The following is a 21,516-nucleotide window of genomic DNA, read 5'->3' on the forward strand; positions in this document are numbered from 1 at the left end:
AAGCCACCACAGTGAACTTGATAGTGTCTAATTATGTATACAGTAAAAGCATGGTTTAGGGTCAATACATTTAACTTAAAGTATTGCTAATTTACCTCCTTTATTGCCAGCACACTAAAGGCAGAACTGGATCGTCTTGGTGCACTAAAACACAAAAAAATTTAAATGTGAATTGTAGTGAAAAGCTTGCTGATTGAATGCTTTTGAATTTAATAGTATACAGTGCTGTAGATTGTCGGTATAACAGCTTTCTAAAACATAAATATTTGTTATATTCCACTACAACCATTTAAGATTAAAATCATGATGTTAAATTTCAATACAATTTGAAAGTCCATCCATTTTTCGAAACTGCTTATCCTTCTGGGTCGCGGGGGGTCCAGAGCCTATCCCAGAAGCAATGGGCACGAGGCAGGAAACAACCCCGGATGGGGGGCCAGCCCATCGCAGGGCACACTCACACACCATTCACTCACGCATGCACTCCTATGGGCAATTTAGCAACTCCAATTAGCCTCAGCATGTCTTTGCACTGTGGGGGGAAAACGGAGTACCCGGAAGAAACCCCACAACGACATGGGGTGAGCATGCAAACTCCACACACATGTAACCCAGGCAGAGACTCGAACCTGGGTTCCAGAGGTGTGAGGCAACAGTGCTAACCACTGCACCACCATGCCACCCCCCAAATGTATTCCACTTTTATTTAATTTTATTTTGCTATATTAGGTGAAAAATATTTCACCAATATCACCCCTATGTTTTTTTCTGGTTAAAAATGTCAATAGTCCTGGAAAATAATTACTTTGCAAATGCATATGCATCATTTTCCAAATGTAACAATGAGCAATAAAATATGACTGCCTTTGAAAGATGCTGCAGTATGCATTATTATACCTTACAGTTTTTCTTGATTGCTTTGGCACATTTCATGATACATACTTAATTCTTCAACATTATAAGAGCATCTCTCAAAACAATTCATGCATATAGCACAACAGTATGGTTTATCTGCTAAAGCCTGTAACTTACCTAGAACAATTAACTTATGTCTCAAAAGTAAATAATTCCACCAATGCATTAGTCATTGACACCAAAATGAAAAGTACAGTCAGCATAGTTTTAACCATGAGCGGCAAAATGCTTACATATGTTATCAAAATGTCATTATACTGTAAGTATGCTCCTGTGCTCCAAAAGTCTGAATGATAGTCTGGTACCACTTTCTCACTGTCTGCATTACAGTATGTAAAGTTCACTGACAAGAGAAAAGACTCACATGTACAGTTAACACCTTCAGATCTCAAGACATAGTATGACAGCAAACAAAAGAGTCACACCGTACTTTATAACATCAAATCAGCAAAATGCAATACTACAACAGCAAAATGACAACAGAATCTTGTACTGTGGGAAGCAAAAACACAATAATGCTGTATCACTTCAATTCATGGAATCATTTTGACAGCTTGGTTAACTGTTTGGCATGGGGTGGCTAACACGATGATCACACAATGCATATATCGTTCTGGGTGAAAACTTATTACAGGAAAACTACATCATCTATTTTGACCAACAAGATTAAAGCAACTGAAAATTGTACCAAATATTGACAATTGTACAAAACTATTTGCATATATGAACTAAAACATTTGGACATTGCAGTGAAGCAATGAGAAATGATGCTCTCATTGTTTCAGAATGAGACATTCTGATACATTCATTGCGTGCAATAGTGACATCACGGTGTGGGCATTACACTTTTTTACAAACATTAATTTTCATTTGAGAAATGCTCCAATGCAATCAGGAAAAGCTGACTTACCTGTGCCGGATGCCTGTCAGTTTAGGGAGCAGCCTGGAGCTGCTGCTTTTATAGAAGCAAACCTGGCTGCTCAGCAGAAGGACACTGCTCTATATGGGCATGCGTCATCGTACATTAATGATCCATTTATTCTGTATGATGAGTTTGCTTTTTTATCATTGAGACATATAATAGCACCAGTCTCCATGTTTGTGCGAAATCATTTGAAGAATTCACAGGATGGGATTTGAAAAGATTAACTTTAAGCATGTTTGTGAATGGTCTTACATGATTTGGGATATGATAATAGTTTGTAATTAAATAAAATGCAATTTTATTTTATTTTAAATGTTTGGTAAATGTAGGTCAAGTTGTGAAGATTTTATGAAAATAAGTTTAATCACGTTCTAAGAGACTTTGGCATAAAGGAGAAGCATAATGTGTCTGCAAAGAACTGCTCAGATGTCATCTGGTGTCCTGTATCCAAAGAGTTGCCAGTCTGGCATTTTTAATAATAAGTAAAACTGGCAACAGCAGCTTTTGCTGCTGTTTTACCTTTTTCTAGGAATTTTTAAATCAAGACATGTACAAGCCTGTGTGAGATATCTTTAGAATTTCATGGTTACTTGATACTTTTTGCTCTGAGAGAGCAATTAGCTAATGTCCCTGGTACCACCAGAGTTCAGGTTCTGTGCTGCATCATAACCTGGCTTGTGAAGGTAACTTACACAGTCATATAGAAAGCTTGCGGTATGGGTTAATTCATTTTGGGTTTCACCATAGCTTAATTTCAACGTTTACCTTTCTTGAACTATTTTTAAAAGTCATCTAGGGATCAAGTTAAATGATCCAAAAGCAAGACCCAGCAGCACACTTTATCCAGAAGTAAGCCGATTCAAAAATAGCTTCCTGGACGGAGATGCTTTGAAAGCACCTTCTTGTATCTTGGATACATTACAGTATATTAAGTATGCATGAAAAGTAGTTAACTAAAGTTATTAAAGAGTTCCTAGATTACAAAAAGATTCAATATGCTTAAAACATGAACCCAAAGAGGTTAATGATTCAGGCCTACAGGTAACAGTGCTGTGCAGTGAAAAAACTACAACTAATGCTCTTTGTATTAATATATGCTATGATTTATATTCCACATTAGCATATACTTATATGCATGTAACCTGGGATTTTTAAACTTTTTATGGTATGGTTTTAAAAATTACCTAATCGGAGCAGGTTATGCAGTTTTTGCCCAGTAAATATTATATGGAGGAAAGGCCGGTGAAATGGGTGCAGTGTGTGGCTCGGTGGGCTAAGCCTGTGTGCCTATAATCAGAAAGTCACCAGTTCAAACCCAGCCTCAGCATGTCTGTAGCTTCTTGAGCAAGGCCCTTAATCCCCAGCTCCTTGGGTACCACAACAGGTGACTGCCCTTCACAGACAACTTACTCTGTGAAGAGCAAGGTGAGGGAGGCATGAAGACAATCTCCCCACCGGGATCAATAAAAGTATCAATTATTATTGAATTCTAACTCTGTTGCCCATTCAGAACAATGTCACGCTGCCAAATAACCACTTAGTTCTCTGTGTTGCATTAAATACCAATATTGCTACTAGCTCAGTGATAGCTGCAGGGTCAGTGTTTGTCACACTCAGCCTTTTGAGTTTGAGCCTTTCTGGAATGCCTTGGGTGAGACAACTTCCATCTGTGCACTTCAGCAGCTAGATTAGAAGCACAGTGACAGATTTATAAGAAGGATATTCTGGCCTCAAGGGTAACACTGCTTTAACTGTGTATTGAAGGAACATGAATGTGAGGTTGAAAAGTTTTTAGTTTTTTGATTTTAAATTTTTCCTTAAAAAGATTTAGATTTTTAATATTACATATTTTTACAGGTTTAAAACATAAATGTAGTCTTCGGGTTCTTTTTATGAGATGTGTGTTACAGGTATGTTTCACATTTATATTTGGCATTCAAATTTTGCTTCCATATCTGAGTATAGTTTTGCAAAGGCAAATTGTTAATGGTTAAAAGCATTTTTGTGGTGTATTTTACAATATTGTGCACGTACTTCTACCTTTTTTTGCATGGTGATTTTCTGCAAGCTTTTTACATAAAAACACTAATGTGCCAGTAGATCAGAAGGGCAAATTGAAAGACAAAAGTACGGCGCCCTCCACAATTATTGGCACCCCTGGCACTCATGTGTCTTTGTTAAAGGTAATTATTTCTTGATGAAGGATATTTTTTTTCTTGGAATAAATTTATGTTGATGAAAGGTTGGATTTTTCTAAATTTTTCAGTTTGACACGAAGCTGCTTTTCTAAAAGGTGGATTTTTTTAACCCTTTATACAAATCTTTACAAGGGGTGCCAATAATTGTGGAGGGTGCTGTACCTTTATTGACCACTCGCGCAGTGGATTAAAAATGGGGTATGCAGTATATGCGGTGCATATGGGGCACCGCCGGGGGGGGGGGGGGACGGGGGATGGGGGACGGGGGGGCACCAAAACAAGGGAGGGACAAAAAAGTATATCGTTGACATCTATGTTTTAAAACTCTTCTTGTGCCGCTGAGCGTCTGTTTAGTAGTAGCCAGAGTGGTAGCAGCCTGTCACTCATTGACGTGGTGGGGCATCTATTTGCGGCAGGATGGAGGGAGCAGAAATGTTATCAGGTGCTCAAGGCAGAAAGTGAAAAACAGAAAAGGAGAAGACGTGCGAGGGGATGCGACAAAAAATGCTGATGTGGGTGAAAGACAGCAACAGGTACAGTATGAACTATGATGGAAACAAATGTCACTTATGTGCAAGCTTATGTCCAGTGTCAGGGATCAGGCTATGAACGTCACAGAAAACTAGGCTCGATAGTGCTGCTGCTGGATAGCTTACTTGGGTTAGGCAAGCTGAAACTGCATAGCGATTTCTTGCTGATGCACACAGGCTATAGGCAAGGATTTCGACACCAAAATTGTTGTTCCATAGCCTCCAAAAAGTGAGCAGTTGCGCCCCTGCACTTGCAGAAATCAGCACTGGTATATTTGTATCTATAGAGTTACAGAGTTTGGTAATTCAGGTCCAGACCAGGATTTAGTTTCAGTTAACCAGTTCAGTACTCTGTGACTCTTTATGCCTCTGTGACTGTGACTTCTTTTGAAAAGAAGTGACATCCTTTCCTTCATGTGTTTTCCACCAAACCAGTGGATCAGCATCAACAGTAATTGCAGGCTGGGACAAATACAGTTTAATTTTAGAATCAATGTTCCAGTGAAAACAGAAGTTGTTTTTCGGATTTTTCTGACGTTGTTTTTGCCTCGCACTGGTGATTTGCTGCAACAGTCCAGATAGACCTGTGCCCTTTGTCTTAGTGCTGGATGGACTGCTGCTTCTGTCTCTTGCCCCATTTGTGGCTCCTGCTGTTAGCTCTTATGTCTCTGGAGGTCCTGTTGGTGCCAGTACTGCTGCTTCCTGCATGCATGCATTCACTGTCAAGCCTAGGCACGGCCCTAATTTAACACACCTAATTCAATAGCTAGGCTGCAGCTAAGCCCCAGGAACAGGAATGAGCAGCCCTGTTAAATTATTATACATACCCCATAAGTGTCGAGTTCACCCTTACTGCGGAAGCAAGCGATTACATCCATTGAACACCCTTAACAAATGTTAAGAGGTGTTGCGATTACCATTGAAAATCCTTTATGTTTATCTTGATGGTATACATATATATATATATTAGATTAATAATGCATATTTTCGTTCGATAGCGACATGTTTTATTGATTATCTCCATACTGTGTGTTAAATGTTGACGAATTTTTAAAAAAGGTCTTCTTCTTATTATTAGAATATGGTTTACATTTACCGTGATAGTATAAGCGACACGTTTTGTTGGAGTGTAAATGTATATTCACCTCACCGTAGCAGTTCACCTATTAAAGCAGACAAAGGGATCGTATAACTAATCTGCACACTTTATATCGTCATTGCAATATAGGACAATGTTTTGATACATTGCAGATTTTTACGGAAGCCCGTTTCTGCCACATAAAATAAATAATAAATAATAGTTGCGATACTACGCCATAATTATGAGACGCTAAATCGAAATTATGATATTGCCCACGCCAATTACATTCCTTTATATACACAGCGATCGCACCGAGGTAAAGTTAGCCTCATATTCGGCATTCAGTTTTCCAGCTGTAATATCTTTTTAACAAAAACAAGCCAGGTGGTTTCAAATCGATGCCCAGTATACAGGCAGCCACAGGCAGTACACATGCACATCGATCATTATTAAGGTTCGAGCCCTTTCACCATCCGTGCTTAATCCTGTTTGCAGCTACGAAAATATGCTGTATTGGTACAAAAATATTGGTTCTCCGTGGCTGATGGGTACACATACAATAGTCACATCGTACAGTAAAAGGATCTGGCTTTGCGATGTAAGATGATTTTATAAATAATAATAAATGTAGCTTTTTAGCATGATAATCCGGAGTTAGTTTTATCATTCTGTAGTTTATGTGTTAGAACCCTTCTTAATTCTGCTTCGATAATGCAGTTTGTTTTTTTAGTGGGTTAATTAGTTAAGTGTAATTATTATTAGCTTAGATGGGTCCCTTCTGCTACTCCTTAATTAGAAGATAACTAAAGGAAAGCTTAATGTGTATTTATAGCAATTTCATGATGTAATATATGTAACGAGTTGCGATCCAGATTTGACTTGCTAGAATTGGTTCACATGATTAAGAAATCCGCTGTATTTTCTTAAATATATCATTGTGCTGCAAAGTAGTGGTCTCTGGTTAATGCCAAGATTCTATATATACTGTAAGCCTTATTCTGAATCTCATGCATATGCAATTAACAGCTAATCATTGATGTCTCTTCATGTAATTTGACATTTTCTTGCTCATATTACTTCAAAAACACACAAGACAAATGTATCACAAGACTGGATTCTTTATTGTGTCGGAAGCATTTTACAAGAAATTCATATTGTATGATAGCTTGTTAGTGGCTCCAGTTGGGTTTTTGCTCCTTACTCTGCATCGTCCTTAGCCTAAAAACGAAATAGTAGCATTTACAGCATTGTCCTTTAATAACTATGCTTTCATAGTTTCAACTTAAGGTTGAACATTGGGGGGGTGTTAAGGTGTCCACCCATTAAGGGGGGTCCAGGGGCATGCATTGGCTGGTTATAATTGTAGGAGGGGTTACAACTCCCCCTTCCCCTCCTTATTTTACATTTATGCATTCATCCTTTATGTCTTCTCAGTATTTTTGTACTTTTATTACATTATTGTTTTATTATTTTCTTACATATTTTTTTTATATGAAATAGAAAAAATTATTTACAGCATAAAATTTGCAATGTTTTTAAAATCTGAACAACAGGTAACAAAATTGAATTAAATTACCTTTCCAGCATCGCGGCTCTTGGCTCTCAGCTTGTTGACCTGAGACTCAGCGATGTCGGCACGCTCCTGGGCTTCCTCCATCTCATGCTGCACCTTCCTGAACCTGGACAGGTGAGTGTTGGCCTGCTCCTCCTGTACAGAAGTCAAAGAGCAAACCATGAGAGTCATGCTGAATCATTGTCAGACCATGCGCTCTAAATGCAACAGGCTACTACTGAGAGATTACAAAAAGTTTTATGGTGTATATTGTATATGTGGAGTATTAGTGTCCTAATCAGACAAAGGTGGTGGTTATTTAAGCTAATCATTAAAATGTACATATGTGTATATGTCTCCTCTCATAATTTTTTCATAATTAGTATTTCAATTGTTTCATATAAAACTTAACCATGCAAGCATGTGGTTTCTATAGTCTGCAGAAGACTGGTGAAATCCATAACAAAAATGTCAGATCCAAAACGGCAATTTTTCCCTGGTGACTCAGATGTCTGTAGAAAATTTGTAGTCTTTCATAAAAGTCTGTTTCTTTGATGAAACATTAAATAATGTTGACAAAATGCTATGTGTTTGTAATATGTGAATCAATGCATGAATTTTGAGGATTTGACTATATTCAACCCAAGAGGTAAAATAGAAATATATACAGATTGACTCATTGACACTAAGCTTGTCCATACTCTACGGGATTTTGTTATGCCATTATGAGTCTAAATGTCACATCCATAATCCTGAAATTATCTTACATGAATTTGTTGTACATGTAAGTCACCCTTTACTTGACTGATAAGCAGGGGATGAATATGAAAATGATCTGTCATTTTTCATTTTACAGTGTAATTTAACAACTCTGAAATGCTAAAGTTATGAGATATGTGCACAGATTACAGAAAATGATACTCACAGCTTCCTCAGCCTGTCTCTTGTAGCCCTTCACTTTCAGCTGCAGCTTGTCCACCAGATCCTGCAGTCTGGTCACATTCTTCTTGTCCTCCTCAGTCTGTAACAAGTATGGATTGTTAGATACCAGGAGCCTTCAGTGTACGTTTCTTATGTTTATATAGATATTTGCAAAGATCTACCTGGTAGGTAAGCTCCTTGACCCTCCTCTCGTATTTCCGGACACCTTTAACAGCATCGGCTCCACGTCTCTGTTCAGCTTCAACCTCAGATTCCAGCTCGCGTACCTTAAATGTAAAAATTCAGATTTTTTTTCCTGTGGATTTATCAAATACTTGTCAAATATTTATATGCTAACAATCTGAAATATAAAACTACAAAAAATGCACGAATGTCAATCCATCCATTTCAGAGTCACTTTAAAGTTACCAAATGATAAGACATCAGTAGCCTTCTTATTCAGACAGTTTATCAGTTGTACTGCTCACCCTGGCTTCCAGTTTCTGGAGCTGTTTCTTTCCACCCTTCATGGCCAGGCTCTCAGCCTCATCCAGACGGTGCTGCAGGTCCTTCACTGTGACCTCGAGGTTCTTCTTCATCCTCTCCAGGTGGGCGCTGGTGTCCTGCTCCTTCTTCAGCTCCTCTGCCATCATGGCAGCCTGAAAGGTTCATATATATTTTTTTATTGAAATGATGTTGGTTCTGTGTTGAATTATTGAGTAGCAAATTAAATAGGTAATATGTTGTTAAATATGAATTACATCAGTAATGGCCTTCTTGGCCTTCTCCTCTGCATTTCTGGCCTCCTGAATGACATCGTCCACCTCACCCTGGACCTGAACAAGGTCAGTTTCAAGCTTCTTCTTGGTGTTAATCAGGCTGGTGTTCTGAAAGACATTTATATATTTTTGATATTAATACAAATGCAAATAATTGGAGTAATGTCTCCAGGGAGATCATACATAAGTTTTATATTTTAAACGTACCTGGGAGTGCAGCAGTCCAACACGCTCACTGGCATCGACCAGCTCCTGCTCGGCCACTTTGCGGCCTCTCTCTGTCTGCTCCAGAGCAGCCCTCAGCTCCTCAATCTCAGCCAGCATCAGAGTGTTCCTGCGCTCCACCATGGCAACCTGCTCCTTCATGTCCTCCTGTCCCCGGACTGCTTCATCAAGGTGCAGTTGGGCATCCTGTAGAATAACATGTCTTCCATTATCTTCTTATTCAGAGATACACTCTTCTCTTTTATTGTCAGGATAACTGTATACATACCTTGAGCTGCCCCTGGACATTTCTCAGTTGTTTCTGGGCCTCAGCAGCCTGACGGTTGGCATGGCTGAGCTGAATCTCCATTTCATTGAGGTCTCCCTCCATCTTCTTCTTGACCCTCAGAGCATCATTTCTGCTCCTGACTTCTGCATCCAAAGTGCTCTGCATGGAATCAATGACCCTCTGGCTGTTCCTCTTGATCTGCTCCATCTCCTCATCTTTCTCAGCCAGCTTCCTGTCAATTTCACCCTTGACCTGGTTGAGCTCTAGCTGGACACGTAGGATCTTGGACTCCTCATGCTCCAGTGTGCCCTGTGAAGGTAAATGATAAATAATACATGTAATGCCCCATGTACCCCAACATTATATTTGTTATTTCCTGTTATTACTGTTTTATGGGTGTGATTACCTCGGCTTCCTCTAGAGCAGTCTGGATTTCTGACTTTTCTACCTCCACTGTCTTCTTGGCCTTCTCAAGCTCATGAATGGCCTTTCCAGTCTCACCAATTTGTTCAGTCAGGTCTGAGATCTCCTCTGAATTTTCAGTAAAGAAAACAAGAAAACATCAATATGTTTGAGAATAATCATGATTTGATTTCTCCTATGGTTCTGTAATGGTATTAAAATGAATCTCAGCTGATTAAGGGACATACGCTGCAGGTTCTTGTTCTCTCTTTTCATGGTCTCCAGGTGGTCCAGAGTTTCCTCATAGGAGTTCTTCATCTTGAACAGTTCAGTGCTGAGAGAACGAGCCTCTTTCTGAGCCCCTTCCAGCTCTGCCTGACTTTCCTCATACTTCTGTTTCCATTCTGAAAGGATCTAGAAAAATTAAACATAAAATGTTATTCATTGTAACAAAGGTGAAGGCAGCTGGATAGCAATAGAACGAATGTTAATAACAAACAGTTTTGTCTGATGAATGAAGATTGTTCCTGGTGTATAAGGTGACTCTCTGAGACTGTGTTCTCATTTACTTACCTTGTCGAAGTTTCTTTGCTTCTTATCCAGATTAGCAGCCACAGAGTTTGCCCTCTCTACATCGATCATGAGGTCCTCCACCTCACCCTGCAGTCTCTGTTTGGTCTTCTCCAGAGAAGCACATTTAGAGTTAACAGCCTCAATTGATTCTTCTGCATCTTGTAGACGCTGAGCAAGCTTTTTCCTATGGAGAGTGAAATTTTAGTTAATTATTTTTACATTCATTTATGGAGCTAAGTGAAGATGTAGAATCAGTGTAGTTACTTGGCCTCCTCGAGCTCCTCAGTACGCTGGATGGCATCAGTCTCATATTTGGTCCTCCACTGAGCCACCTCACTGTTGGCCTTGGACATTCCACGCTGCAGTTCAGCCTTGGCCTCCTGCTCCTCCTCAAACTGCTCCCGGAGGAGGTCACAGTCATGGCGGGCTGATTGCACAGCATGGGCCAGGGCGTTCTTGGCCTAGAAATAAAACAATGTGATTCTATTAGCATTAAATCAGTATTAAACAGTCTTATTGTTGTTGTTACCCCGTTTCATTTTTCTCAGAGTTAATATGAAAGGATGAATCCTTTATTTGTAAACTCTAGAATTGTAATTCTAGTTACCTTGACTTCCTCCTCAACATGCCTCTTGAGCTCCTCAATCTGCTGTGTGTAGGCCTGTTTACCTCTAGTCAGCTGGGAAACAAGAGCTTCTTTTTCCTCAAGTTGACGACCAAGCTCACCTAAGGAAGTTAAAGCATGACGACTCTTTAATTAGTTCAATAAAAATGTTAAATTGATAGCAAATTATATATATATATATATATATATATATATATAGAGAGAGAGAGAGAGAGAGAGAGTATAATTGTCATATATGAATTAGCTAATCTGCTTGCCATTTTCAGTTTGGAGTCTAGCTTTCTGTGTGCTCATGTCATTCACTTGGCGAACATTTTCTTCATTTTTGGTCTTGAGTTCACTTAGCTGATCTTCAAGGGTGCGGCACATTTTCTCCAGGTTGGCCTGTCAGAATTAAAAAAAAATTCTGTAAAAAAAGTGTGATGTCCACAAATCGGCTTTAATCGCCTCAAACATCCTTGTTTCCTCATACCTTTGATTTTGAGACAGCTTCCATGTTGCTGCTCAGGTCATCGATTTCCATTTTGTATTCACTCTTCTCCTTCTCCAGCTTTTGCTTGACACGTTGAAGGTTGTCAATTTGTTCTCCCAGCTCTGCTACACTGTCAGCCTGCTTCTTACGGAGGGCAGCAGCTGTAGCCTCATGCTGCAGGGTGGACTCTTCAAGATCACGGCGCAGCTTCTGGAACTCAGCCTCACGTTTCTTGTTCATCTCGATCTGAGCGGAGGTTGCACCACCAGCTTCCTCAAGCCTCTCACTGATCTCCTCAAGTTCCCTGGACAGATCAGCCCTCTGTTTCTCAACCTTGGCCCTGGCAGCACGTTCAGCCTCAATTTCTTCCTCCAGCTCCTCAATACGAGCCTAAAATACATGAGAGTGTGTAAGTCATAGTACTAGATTGCTCCACATTGTTCATTTGAAGTATCTAGAGTTTACCTGGAGCTCTTTAATCTTCTTCTGGAGCTGAGCACCCAGTGACTGTTCATCCTCAATTTTGCTCAGAAGCTGGCTAGTCTCAAAGTCCTTCCTGGGGACAGCAATCACACATTCTCAATATTCGTATCACTTTTACACTTGGGTTTAAACTAAGGACTGTGGATTTTTTGCAGTTTTATTTTAACAATATTCTTACTTCTTTATCTTCTCCTCTGACTGCTGCTTATCATTCTCCAGGTCCATTATAGATTCCTGGGCAAGTTTCAGGTCTCCCTCAAGCTTTCTCTTGGCTCTCTCAAGATCCATGCGTAGTTTCTTCTCTTGTTCCAGAGAGCCTTCAAGCTGCAGATAAAATCAAGATATTGATCTGAAACACATTTTTTTTGGTATTGAGAGGCATAAAACACTTAATGATTTCCTTACATCATCAACTTGTTGTTCAAGCTTGGTCTTGGCTTTGGTCAAAGTGTTGACTTTGTCTTCTTCTGCTTGGAGATCATCCAGGGTCTGCTGATGTGCCTCCTGGAGGGCTTTCTTCTCCTTGGTCAACTTGGCAATGCTCTCATCCTGTGTGGCCATCTCCTCAGTCAGGTTTTTAACCTGTGGGGAAAGCATTCCATATTTGGTTACAAAGAGTTAAGGAAATAGTCAAATGTGTCAATTTTTTTAATGATTTGACATTAACCTTGTTTTCTGTGGCATGTTTCTCCTTCTCCACTTTAGCCAAGGTCAGCTCCAAGTCATCAATGTCTTTCTTCAGCTCAGAGCACTCATCCTCCAGTTTCCTCTTCTTGGCAGTCAACTCAGCATTGATTTCCTCCTCATCCTCCAGCCTCTCAGTTGTCTCTTTGAGTTTTGCTTCAAGCTGGATTTTACTTTTGATGAGACCCTCACACCTCTCCTCTGCATCTGAGAGATTTTCAGTTTCCTAAATGTAAAACAAAGTAGCAATTTTTTCAAGTTGTAAGATCAAAATTACTCTTTACTAAACAATTTTTACCAGTCATTATGGTTAGAGTATTTTCATATCTCTATCGCAAAATCAGATGATTTACGTACTGATTGCACTTGTAACTGTAGGTCATTCTTCTCCTGCAGCAGGGAAACCATTTTCTCCTCCAGCTCCTTCTTCTTAGCCAGTGCTTTTGCCAGGTCTTCTTTGGTCTTCTCAAACTCCTCCTTCATGTTGGCCATTTCCTTCTCAGTTTCTGCGCTCTTCAGGAGTGGCTTGATCTTGAAGTACAGCTTCATCCATGGCCAGTGTTTCACATTCATGAATGAGCGGATGTTGTATTGGATGCTAAATACAGACTCCCTTTTTAAAGGACAAACACACCAGTTACTAAACAGCTAGCCAGCTAATCAATATGAATAGCAATAGTCAGCATTTAAACAAAAAAAAAAGATTTACTAAATGACAAAATACCCATATGAACAATTAGATGACAAAAAAAAATAATTTTTACATGTAGTTTAAGTTCATCTCAGTAAAATTAAATACATCTAAGTAGTTATTTAATTAATAGTATATTAGAATTAATAGTTGTAGAAATAATATGCTGAGTATTCACCTCCTCTCCATCATCTTTACAAACTCCCGTCTCATGAGGAACCCACGGCACAGGGCCTGAGTCATGGTGACCAAAGAGGCCAGTTTGTCATCTCGCATCTCCTCTAGTGTACCCAACAGACCGGCCTTGAAGAACACCTGGTAACAGATGTAGTTGATATTAGGTAAATAGCAGTGTGATGTGTGTCACAAATATTATGACACAGATTATATCTCCAGACTTTTACCTTGGTGTGGCCAAACTTGTACTGAGTGTGGTCGACATCAATTGAACCCAAGAGCTTCTCTGAAGCCTTCTTGTTGTCAATGAACTGTCCTTCCGGAATCACGCTGGCATTCAGTACTTTGTATCTGAGGTAAAATACATTTAAAAGCATATTTAAAATTTAAAAGCATTTAAAATCATCAGTGCAATGCATGATGACCAAGTGCGACTCTGTTATATGTGTCTACACCTGGGACATGTTTTACGCCCGTGCCCAGATTTGAAATGTACAAAGTAGGGTCGGGCCTGATTAGTACTTGGATGGGAGACTGCCTGGGAATACAAAGTAGGGTCGGGCCTGATTAGTACTTGGATGGGAGACTGCCGGGGAATACAAAGTAGGGTCGGGCCTGATTAGTACTTGGATGGGAGACTGCCGGGGAATACAAAGTAGGGTCGGGCCTGATTAGTACTTGGATGGGAGACTGCCTGGGAATACAAAGTAGGGTCGGGCCTGATTAGTACTTGGATGGGAGACTGCCGGGGAATACAAAGTAGGGTCGGGCCTGATTAGTACTTGGATGGGAGACTGCCGGGGAATACAAAGTAGGGTCGGGCCTGATTAGTACTTGGATGGGAGACTGCCGGGGAATACAAAGTAGGGTCGGGCCTGATTAGTACTTGGATGGGAGACTGCCTGGGAATACAAAGTAGGGTCGGGCCTGATTAGTACTTGGATGGGAGACTGCCGGGGAATACAAAGTAGGGTCGGGCCTGATTAGTACTTGGATGGGAGACTGCCGGGGAATACAAAGTAGGGTCGGGCCTGATTAGTACTTGGATGGGAGACTGCCTGGGAATACAAAGTAGGGTCGGGCCTGATTAGTACTTGGATGGGAGACTGCCGGGGAATACAAAGTAGGGTCGGGCCTGATTAGTACTTGGATGGGAGACTGCCGGGGAATACAAAGTAGGGTCGGGCCTGATTAGTACTTGGATGGGAGACTGCCGGGGAATACAAAGTAGGGTCGGGCCTGATTAGTACTTGGATGGGAGACTGCCGGGGAATACAAAGTAGGGTCGGGCCTGATTAATACTTGGATGGGAGACTGCCGGGGAATACAAAGTAGGGTCAGACCTGATTAGTACTTGGATGGGAGACCTGCTGGGAATACAAATTGGGGTCAGGCTTGGATAATACTTGGATAGGAGACTGACTGGGAATAAAAAGTAGGGTCGGGCCTGATTAGTACTTGGATGGGAGACTGCCGGGGAATACAAAGTAGGGTCGGGCCTGATTAGTACTTGGATGGGAGACCTGCTGGGAATACAAATTGGGGTCAGGCTTGGATAATACTTGGATAGGAGACTGACTGGGAATACAAAGCAGGGTCGTGTCTGGTTAGTACTTGAATGGGAGACTGCCTGGGAATCCCAGGTGCTGTAAGCTTGGGGTGGTGTGGTGGCTATGAGGCTAGGGCTCTGTGCCAACAATTGAAAGGTTGCTAGTTTGAATCCCATGACTGCCAAGAGTGATCCTACTTTTTTGTGCCCTTAACCTGCAATTTTTTGTCCTGGTTATGAGATTAATCTACATCCAGCCCTGCAAGAAGGTCATCTAATTTACAGGGAAAATTTGGTGGCAGGATTGGCTCTCCAGGCATGGGAAAAAAACTTCCCAGTGTTCTGTTCCATTCAAACTAGTGTGGTGCTGAGGTATCACCCGCTGCATGGCTGCACTTGGGTTCTCATTCCTGATATGGTTCGTCGTTTGGGGGGTGTGGCAACATGCTGTGAACAGTGCATGCTCCTTATCTTTATCATACATATTTAGCTGCTATCATTTATAGGTGTATACACCAAAGATATTTCGTCAGGAACTTTCTTTTATTGATAGAGTAATCCTTGAAATAGAAGTGTAAAAAAATCACCTCTGCTTGAAGTCAGCATAGAGGATTCTGCTGGGGAAACCCTTTCTGCAGATCCTGATACCTTCCAGCACACCATTACACCTCAGCTGATGGATAACCAGGAAGTTCTCCATCAGACCTAGAGGACAAATGAAAGTAAAGGAATTATACATAAAATCTGAATGAATCTAGTGAAACTCCTTTAATATTGATGTTTACGCTGCTGATGTAATGTGAAGTGTTAGACAAACCTGGTGTCTTTGATTCGTTTGGAATCAGGCAGCGCACAAAGTGAGGGTGAGTGCTCCTCAGGTTGGTCATCAGCTTGCCCAGGTTCTCCTGTAGGATGACAGGATGTGTCATTGACATAAGATGGAGGCATATATAGATATTGCAGACAGTAACTGATTACAATATGTACTGTACCCTGAACAGAGCAGACACAGTCTGGAAGGAGCCACCCTTCTTCTTGCCTCCCTTCTTGCTACCACCCTCTGTTTACACATAAAAGGTTTTTCACCGTTATCTAATTTATTGATACATATATCATTATGATTATCAGTCTTTCTGATGAAAGTACTCTCTTCTTTTTCATGGGACATACACAAAAGTCTAAAAATGTAAATACCTTCAGCTGCAGCATGTGATGCATAGAGGAAGGACAACAGTTTGACAGATGACTTCTGGTAGAGTTGCACAACAGAGTCATTCAGTGGGTCCTTGTTCTTGTCCAGCCAGCCGCTGATGTTGTAATCCACAGTGCCAGCATAGTGCACCAGGGAGAAGTGGGCCTCAGCCTTGCCTTTGGCAGGCTTAGGCTTCTGGAATGCGTTACATTTGCCCAGATGCTGGTCATGCAGCTTGTTCTTGAAGCTGGTGTCTGTAGCCTTGGGGAACATGCACTCCTCTTCAAGGATGGAGAAGATGCCCATTGGCTGTTGGAGACACAAAAAATTAAATAAGCACAAATAAGCAGAATCTTTTAAAGTGAAGGAAGAATCTATTCCTATAGAGCAAAGTTCATGTCACATACCTTCTCAATAAGCTCAATGCAGGCAGCCAAGTCCATACCAAAGTCAATGAACTCCCAATCAATCCCCTCTTTCTTGTACTCCTCTTGTTCCAGCACAAACATGTGATGGTTGAAGAACTGTTGCAGTTTCTCATTGGTAAAGTTGATACACAGCTGCTCCAAGCTGTTGAACTGATGTTGAAGAGTAAACTTTTAATGTCTTATCCAGGTGGAAATGATATATTTCAAACAAGATTTACTGGCATTGGGAACATTGACTCACATCAAAGATTTCAAATCCGGCGATGTCCAGCACACCAATGAAGAATTGTCTTGGCTGCTTTGTGTCCAACATCTCATTGATGCGAATCACCATCCACAAGAACATTTTCTCATAGATTGATTTGCAGAGGGCGCTAACGGAATTGTTCACCTAATCATTGCAAAAAGAATATATATAATTCTCATAGATGGATTTAAACATAGCCATAGTAGCGTTTTTAATCTTTTTTACAACAAAGTGATTTTAATGATTTAACATTCATAATATAATTAAAATGAAATTTAACTGTTGTACTGTCAATGTTTTAACAGTAGTAAGTGCAAATTGTACCAAACCTATTAAATATTCAGTGTGTACATACAATGTAAACTCTGCATTGCTTACCTGAGGTACAGTCTGCCCCTTGGTCACAAACTCATTCCCGACCTTCACTCTGGGGTAGCACAGAGCCTTCAGCATGTCAGCTGAGTTCAGGCCCAAGAGGTAGGCGATTTTATCAGCCACTGAAATACGAACAATATGTTTGGTTAATGATCTATAACTCTGGGTAAATTATTTTGTGGTTGAGGTTATCATATGAGTTACCCTCAGTGCCATCAGGTTCTGCCTGCTCCTCTCTCTGCTTCTGCTTGAACTTCATGTTCCCATGATGCATCACTGCTCCAGTCAGTTTGTAGATGCCCAGTTTCTCCTCAGCATTAAAGCCCAAGATGTCAATGGCAGTCTGCATGATTCAGAACAGAAACATGAATTTAATTCCAAGACTGCTGAGACAGATTGCTGTTGTTACTTGTGTGGTTGGAAGAACATGATGTTCATTAACCATTTACTCACATCTGTGGCTATAAATTCTTCAGTGTCATTGATACTTTTAACAGTAATCTCCCCTTGACTGATCATGGGGTAGTCGTATGGATTGGTGGTGATCAGAAGTGCCTCTGTAAAGATGAAGAAAATATTTGCAGATGCAAACTACAGGTACAAAACCCCAGTTCACCCCAGACACTGGGTACATACCAAGCAGCTCTGGTTTGTGGCCTGTCATAAGTTGATAGAAGATGTGGTAGCTTCTCTCAGCTGACAGCTGGAAAGTGACTCTTGACTTTTCTAGCAAATCTGTCAATAGGAATTTTCAGCATGTTACATTTATCATTTTGCGATGAATTTTAAAGTAAATCATTTGGGAGATGAGAACTTACAAGTTTCAATATCAGCAGAAGATAGTTTCCCTGTTTGCCCAAAATGGATTCTGATGAATTTACCCTGTAATATAATGAAAGTGTTGAAAATTTGAAATGGTCATTTTGCAGCTAATTCTGGGAGTGAAATTTCAGGAAAAATTAGATTAAATAACTTACAAAACGAGAGGAGTTGTCATTCCTCACAGTCTTGGCATTACCATAAGCCTCCAGCAGAGGGTTCGCTGCAATGATTTGATCTTCCAGGGAACCCTACAGGAGACACTGCAGCATTGAGACTCTTGCTTCTGTATGTATGTTCCTTATTCATAGTCCTTGCTTTTCTCTCTCACCTGCATTTTTCCAGGAACAGGCTCAGCTTTTTTCTTGTCTGAAGAGCCGACTGTGGCAAAGTACTGGATGACACGTTTGGTGTTCACAGTCTTTCCTGCACCGGATTCTCCACTATGGGTGAGTATGGGAAATAGACTCAGGTATAAGGCATGTTTTGGATTTCAAGCTGCTCTTTGGTTTAGGTTAGATGACATTGATATACTTACGTAATCAAGACTGACTGGTTCTCACGATCTACAAGAAGAATGATAGGGAAATGTGTTGTTTTATATTTCACGACAATGCATATTTTTCACCCCTAAATACACACATTGCATAACTAGCAGTTTTCGAGAGGTACTCCAATATGCCAAATCACTCCTTATTGTACTAAAAATCACTAAATTATCATTTTGGGTCATTCGTACCTGTGAGCATGAACTGAAAGGCATTGTCAGAGATGGAGAAGATGTGGGGAGGAGCTTCAATTCTCTTCTTGCCCCTGTAGCCGGCCACAACAACAGCATCGTACACTGGGAGCCACTTGTAGGGGTTCACAGTGACACAGAACAGCCCAGAGTATGTCTGCAATACAGAAAATAAACATTTATTCATATATGTACTTATTTATATGAAAGGACCGATTTTGAAGAAAAACCAATAAAACCGATTTAAAAGAAAAACCTACGTAGATCATCCAGGCTGCGTAACGCTCTTTGAGGTTGAACAGCACAGCGGGCTCATTGAGGTGGGTCATCATGGCCATGTCCTCCATTTTATCGTACTTTGGAGGGTTCATGGGGTGAATTTCATCCTCCTTAACTGTAATGGTCTGATTTAAGGAGACACAGAGATTTGTCTCAAAAACGTCACAAAAAAGACCTTTAAAATAATGAATACACAAATCGCTTTACTTGCAAAACTGGTAGTGATTACCATAGTTTAAGTAGGATATATCTTAAAATAAAAAGCTTAATAATTTGTACTAATGATCTGTAATTAATCTGTTAGGTACACAGTTGTACTTACTTGGTTACACAAAGTCTTCACAGTGGCTTTGCCCCCCTCTCTACTTTGAAGAACCCCTTTGAGGTACATCTCCTTTGGTTCAGTCACAAAATAGGCCGTTTTGGCATCAAATTGTTTGTTCTGGGCTTCAATCCTCTCTTTCTCTGGCTTCCGGAGGTAAATGGCCGCCGGGCCAAAACACTCCATTTCCCCATCACCCATGGTGGCGGTTTACTGAGAAATAAGATAGTTGAAATTAGTGAAGATATTATTCTGAATTATCTGTAGAACGATTCTTACAATGTAATATCTTGATTGCTTTAATCAAGGGCCTAGGTTTATTTTTGTCATTGGTATTAACCAAACTAGTCCTAAACCTCCCATCCCCTTCATAGACACAGTTCTCCCACAATATTGGTTGGGACGTGTCCTTGGCTTTAATCATTTTTGCAGTGTTTTTTTTGTTAACGTCATTGATAGCAATGGATTTTGTATCTCTACTATGTGATCAGTTGATCACAAATATAAAATGGCTGATACTATTCCGATACAGGATTAGTAAAATAGTTTTCTCAGTGCCCATTTAAAATCATACTTATATCTCAGAAATTACTCTTATGGACATTAGATAAATGCTAGTTATTTCCTCCTTCAGAATTTCATATAGTGATCATTTAATATTTGTTTACAATGCAGAAAAAAAAATATGACAATTATCGAGCTAAAAAAATGTATCCTTTTAAGTTGTTTCATTTAGTATTGCTAAAATGTTAAAACAAGCTGGACGTTTGGGATTCGAGGCTAAACCTTGTTGTTTCAATGAATTATCTGACTATTAAGACAGCAGCAAAGCAGGAAATGGTATTTTTTTAAAATAAATATAAACACATTATAAATTTCACATGAAACAGTAACTTTAACTTAACTGCATGCCAAGCCGTGGCTGCATAGAATTTGCAAATGCATGGCACATTCCACAACTTGGCTACTATTAAAGTGAATCTTATAACTGGCTACAAGTAGCAGTTTACCTTCTTTGATGCCGGCTGAGGTTTCGGTGTTGGGCGCTGAAAAAGAAACATAAAGCAGTTAAAATACAAGATGTCTTTTCTGCAGGTGAGTTTGATTTGGACGCGTTACAGCTTGACATGACCACATACATACCTGTGCTGGATGGTTTTCGCTTCTTGGTCTGAAGGTGCTGCTTTTATAGGAAGCTTTGTGGTTGCTCAGCAAAAACACTCTGCTCTATTTGGTCATGTCCGTCAGCCCCTTACTCTGGTATGTTTCACTGAGCCTCCTATATTGCTCACAGTTGTATTATTTTTATCATAAAGAAAGTCTTTAGCGTACATGCCTTAATTGAGCTTAATATTATTAGTTATTAAAAGAATTGTAAGTACCAATAACTACATTATATTAACTTCAAATAGGGAATGTACAACTGAGACATTAACAATTATTGAAATAGAGACAATTAAATCGAATTGCAAAAAATGTGATGAGATTTAATTCTGCACAAGACCTGCAGAACATACTAAACTCAACATCAGTCCACTCTGCAATACCAATAATTTATTTAAAAAATATAATGACTCTAATCATGAGCAATATTATAATGTCAATCAATAAAATTATATCCTTATTAATATTCATCTTACATATCAAAGTAAGATCAAGATACATAATAACAAGACTGACGAGATTCAACATTATGAAATGAAATTGTATTTCACTGGAAAAGCGTGTGTTTATCACTTATTCAATGATAAAGGTAGGTTCTTTTTTCTCTCTACAGATAAGACTGCACATGATTCAGTGTCATAACAGTTTAATTGAATTAGACTAATGTAAACTGTTCATTAAAACAATGTGACTGACAATTAAAATTAGGTCCTGTGGTTAGGATCTAGTTTATCTCTGTTACAGCACACAGATGTCATTGGTATACTGTTGCAAGACTCCTGCTAGTCTTGCATTTTTATTAATAGGTAAAACCAGGAATGGCAGACACCACGCTGTAACCGTCTGAAACACTTTACCAAGTGGTTAGCTGGTGATCAGGGTTTTACAAATTGCACATAGC

General features: G+C 39.9%; 1 protein-coding gene and 1 long non-coding RNA gene across 2 annotated transcripts in view; one reads left to right on the forward strand and one right to left on the reverse strand.

Moving 5' to 3' along the window:
* Window positions 1-21,516, forward strand: part of LOC125747564 (uncharacterized) — a 46,087-nt gene that overhangs the window by 20,609 nt on the left and 3,962 nt on the right. The window lies entirely within an intron of this gene.
* On the reverse strand, window positions 7,192-19,664 carry LOC125747556 (myosin heavy chain, fast skeletal muscle-like). Its single transcript, XM_049022906.1, has 38 exons — window positions 19,452-19,664; window positions 19,111-19,254; window positions 18,851-19,007; window positions 18,650-18,677; window positions 18,443-18,554; window positions 18,270-18,362; window positions 18,111-18,174; window positions 17,929-18,027; window positions 17,746-17,849; window positions 17,497-17,635; window positions 17,296-17,414; window positions 16,912-17,061; window positions 16,650-16,820; window positions 16,245-16,551; window positions 16,043-16,110; window positions 15,868-15,955; window positions 15,638-15,755; window positions 13,729-13,852; window positions 13,503-13,639; window positions 12,991-13,246; window positions 12,617-12,859; window positions 12,355-12,531; window positions 12,128-12,273; window positions 11,932-12,022; window positions 11,467-11,856; window positions 11,252-11,378; window positions 10,977-11,095; window positions 10,634-10,830; window positions 10,370-10,553; window positions 10,045-10,210; window positions 9,801-9,925; window positions 9,395-9,703; window positions 9,109-9,312; window positions 8,884-9,009; window positions 8,611-8,781; window positions 8,305-8,409; window positions 8,127-8,222; window positions 7,192-7,357 (listed from the first exon to the last, which is right to left on the reverse strand). Exons 1-38 carry the CDS (start codon window positions 19,650-19,652, stop codon window positions 7,217-7,219), a joined length of 5,796 nt encoding a protein of 1,931 aa, XP_048878863.1. The 5' UTR covers window positions 19,653-19,664; the 3' UTR covers window positions 7,192-7,216.

Source organism: Brienomyrus brachyistius, chromosome 8, assembly GCF_023856365.1.
Source record: "Brienomyrus brachyistius isolate T26 chromosome 8, BBRACH_0.4, whole genome shotgun sequence".
NCBI lineage: Eukaryota > Metazoa > Chordata > Actinopteri > Osteoglossiformes > Mormyridae > Brienomyrus > Brienomyrus brachyistius.

What these genes read in the sequence shown, in the direction of transcription:
- LOC125747556 (XM_049022906.1), bottom strand. Translation starts at nt 19,652, where the DNA reads ATGGGTGATGGGGAAATGGAGTGTTTTGGCCCGGCGGCCATTTACCTC. An exon ending in ATCACATGCTGCAGCTGAAG is followed by an intron (nt 16,111 to 16,244) that starts GTATTTACATTT and finishes ATGTGTAAACAG; the next exon opens with AGGGTGGTAGCAAGAAGGGA. An exon ending in AGAAGATTAAAGAGCTCCAG is followed by an intron (nt 11,857 to 11,931) that starts GTAAACTCTAGA and finishes CATGTATTTTAG; the next exon opens with GCTCGTATTGAGGAGCTGGA.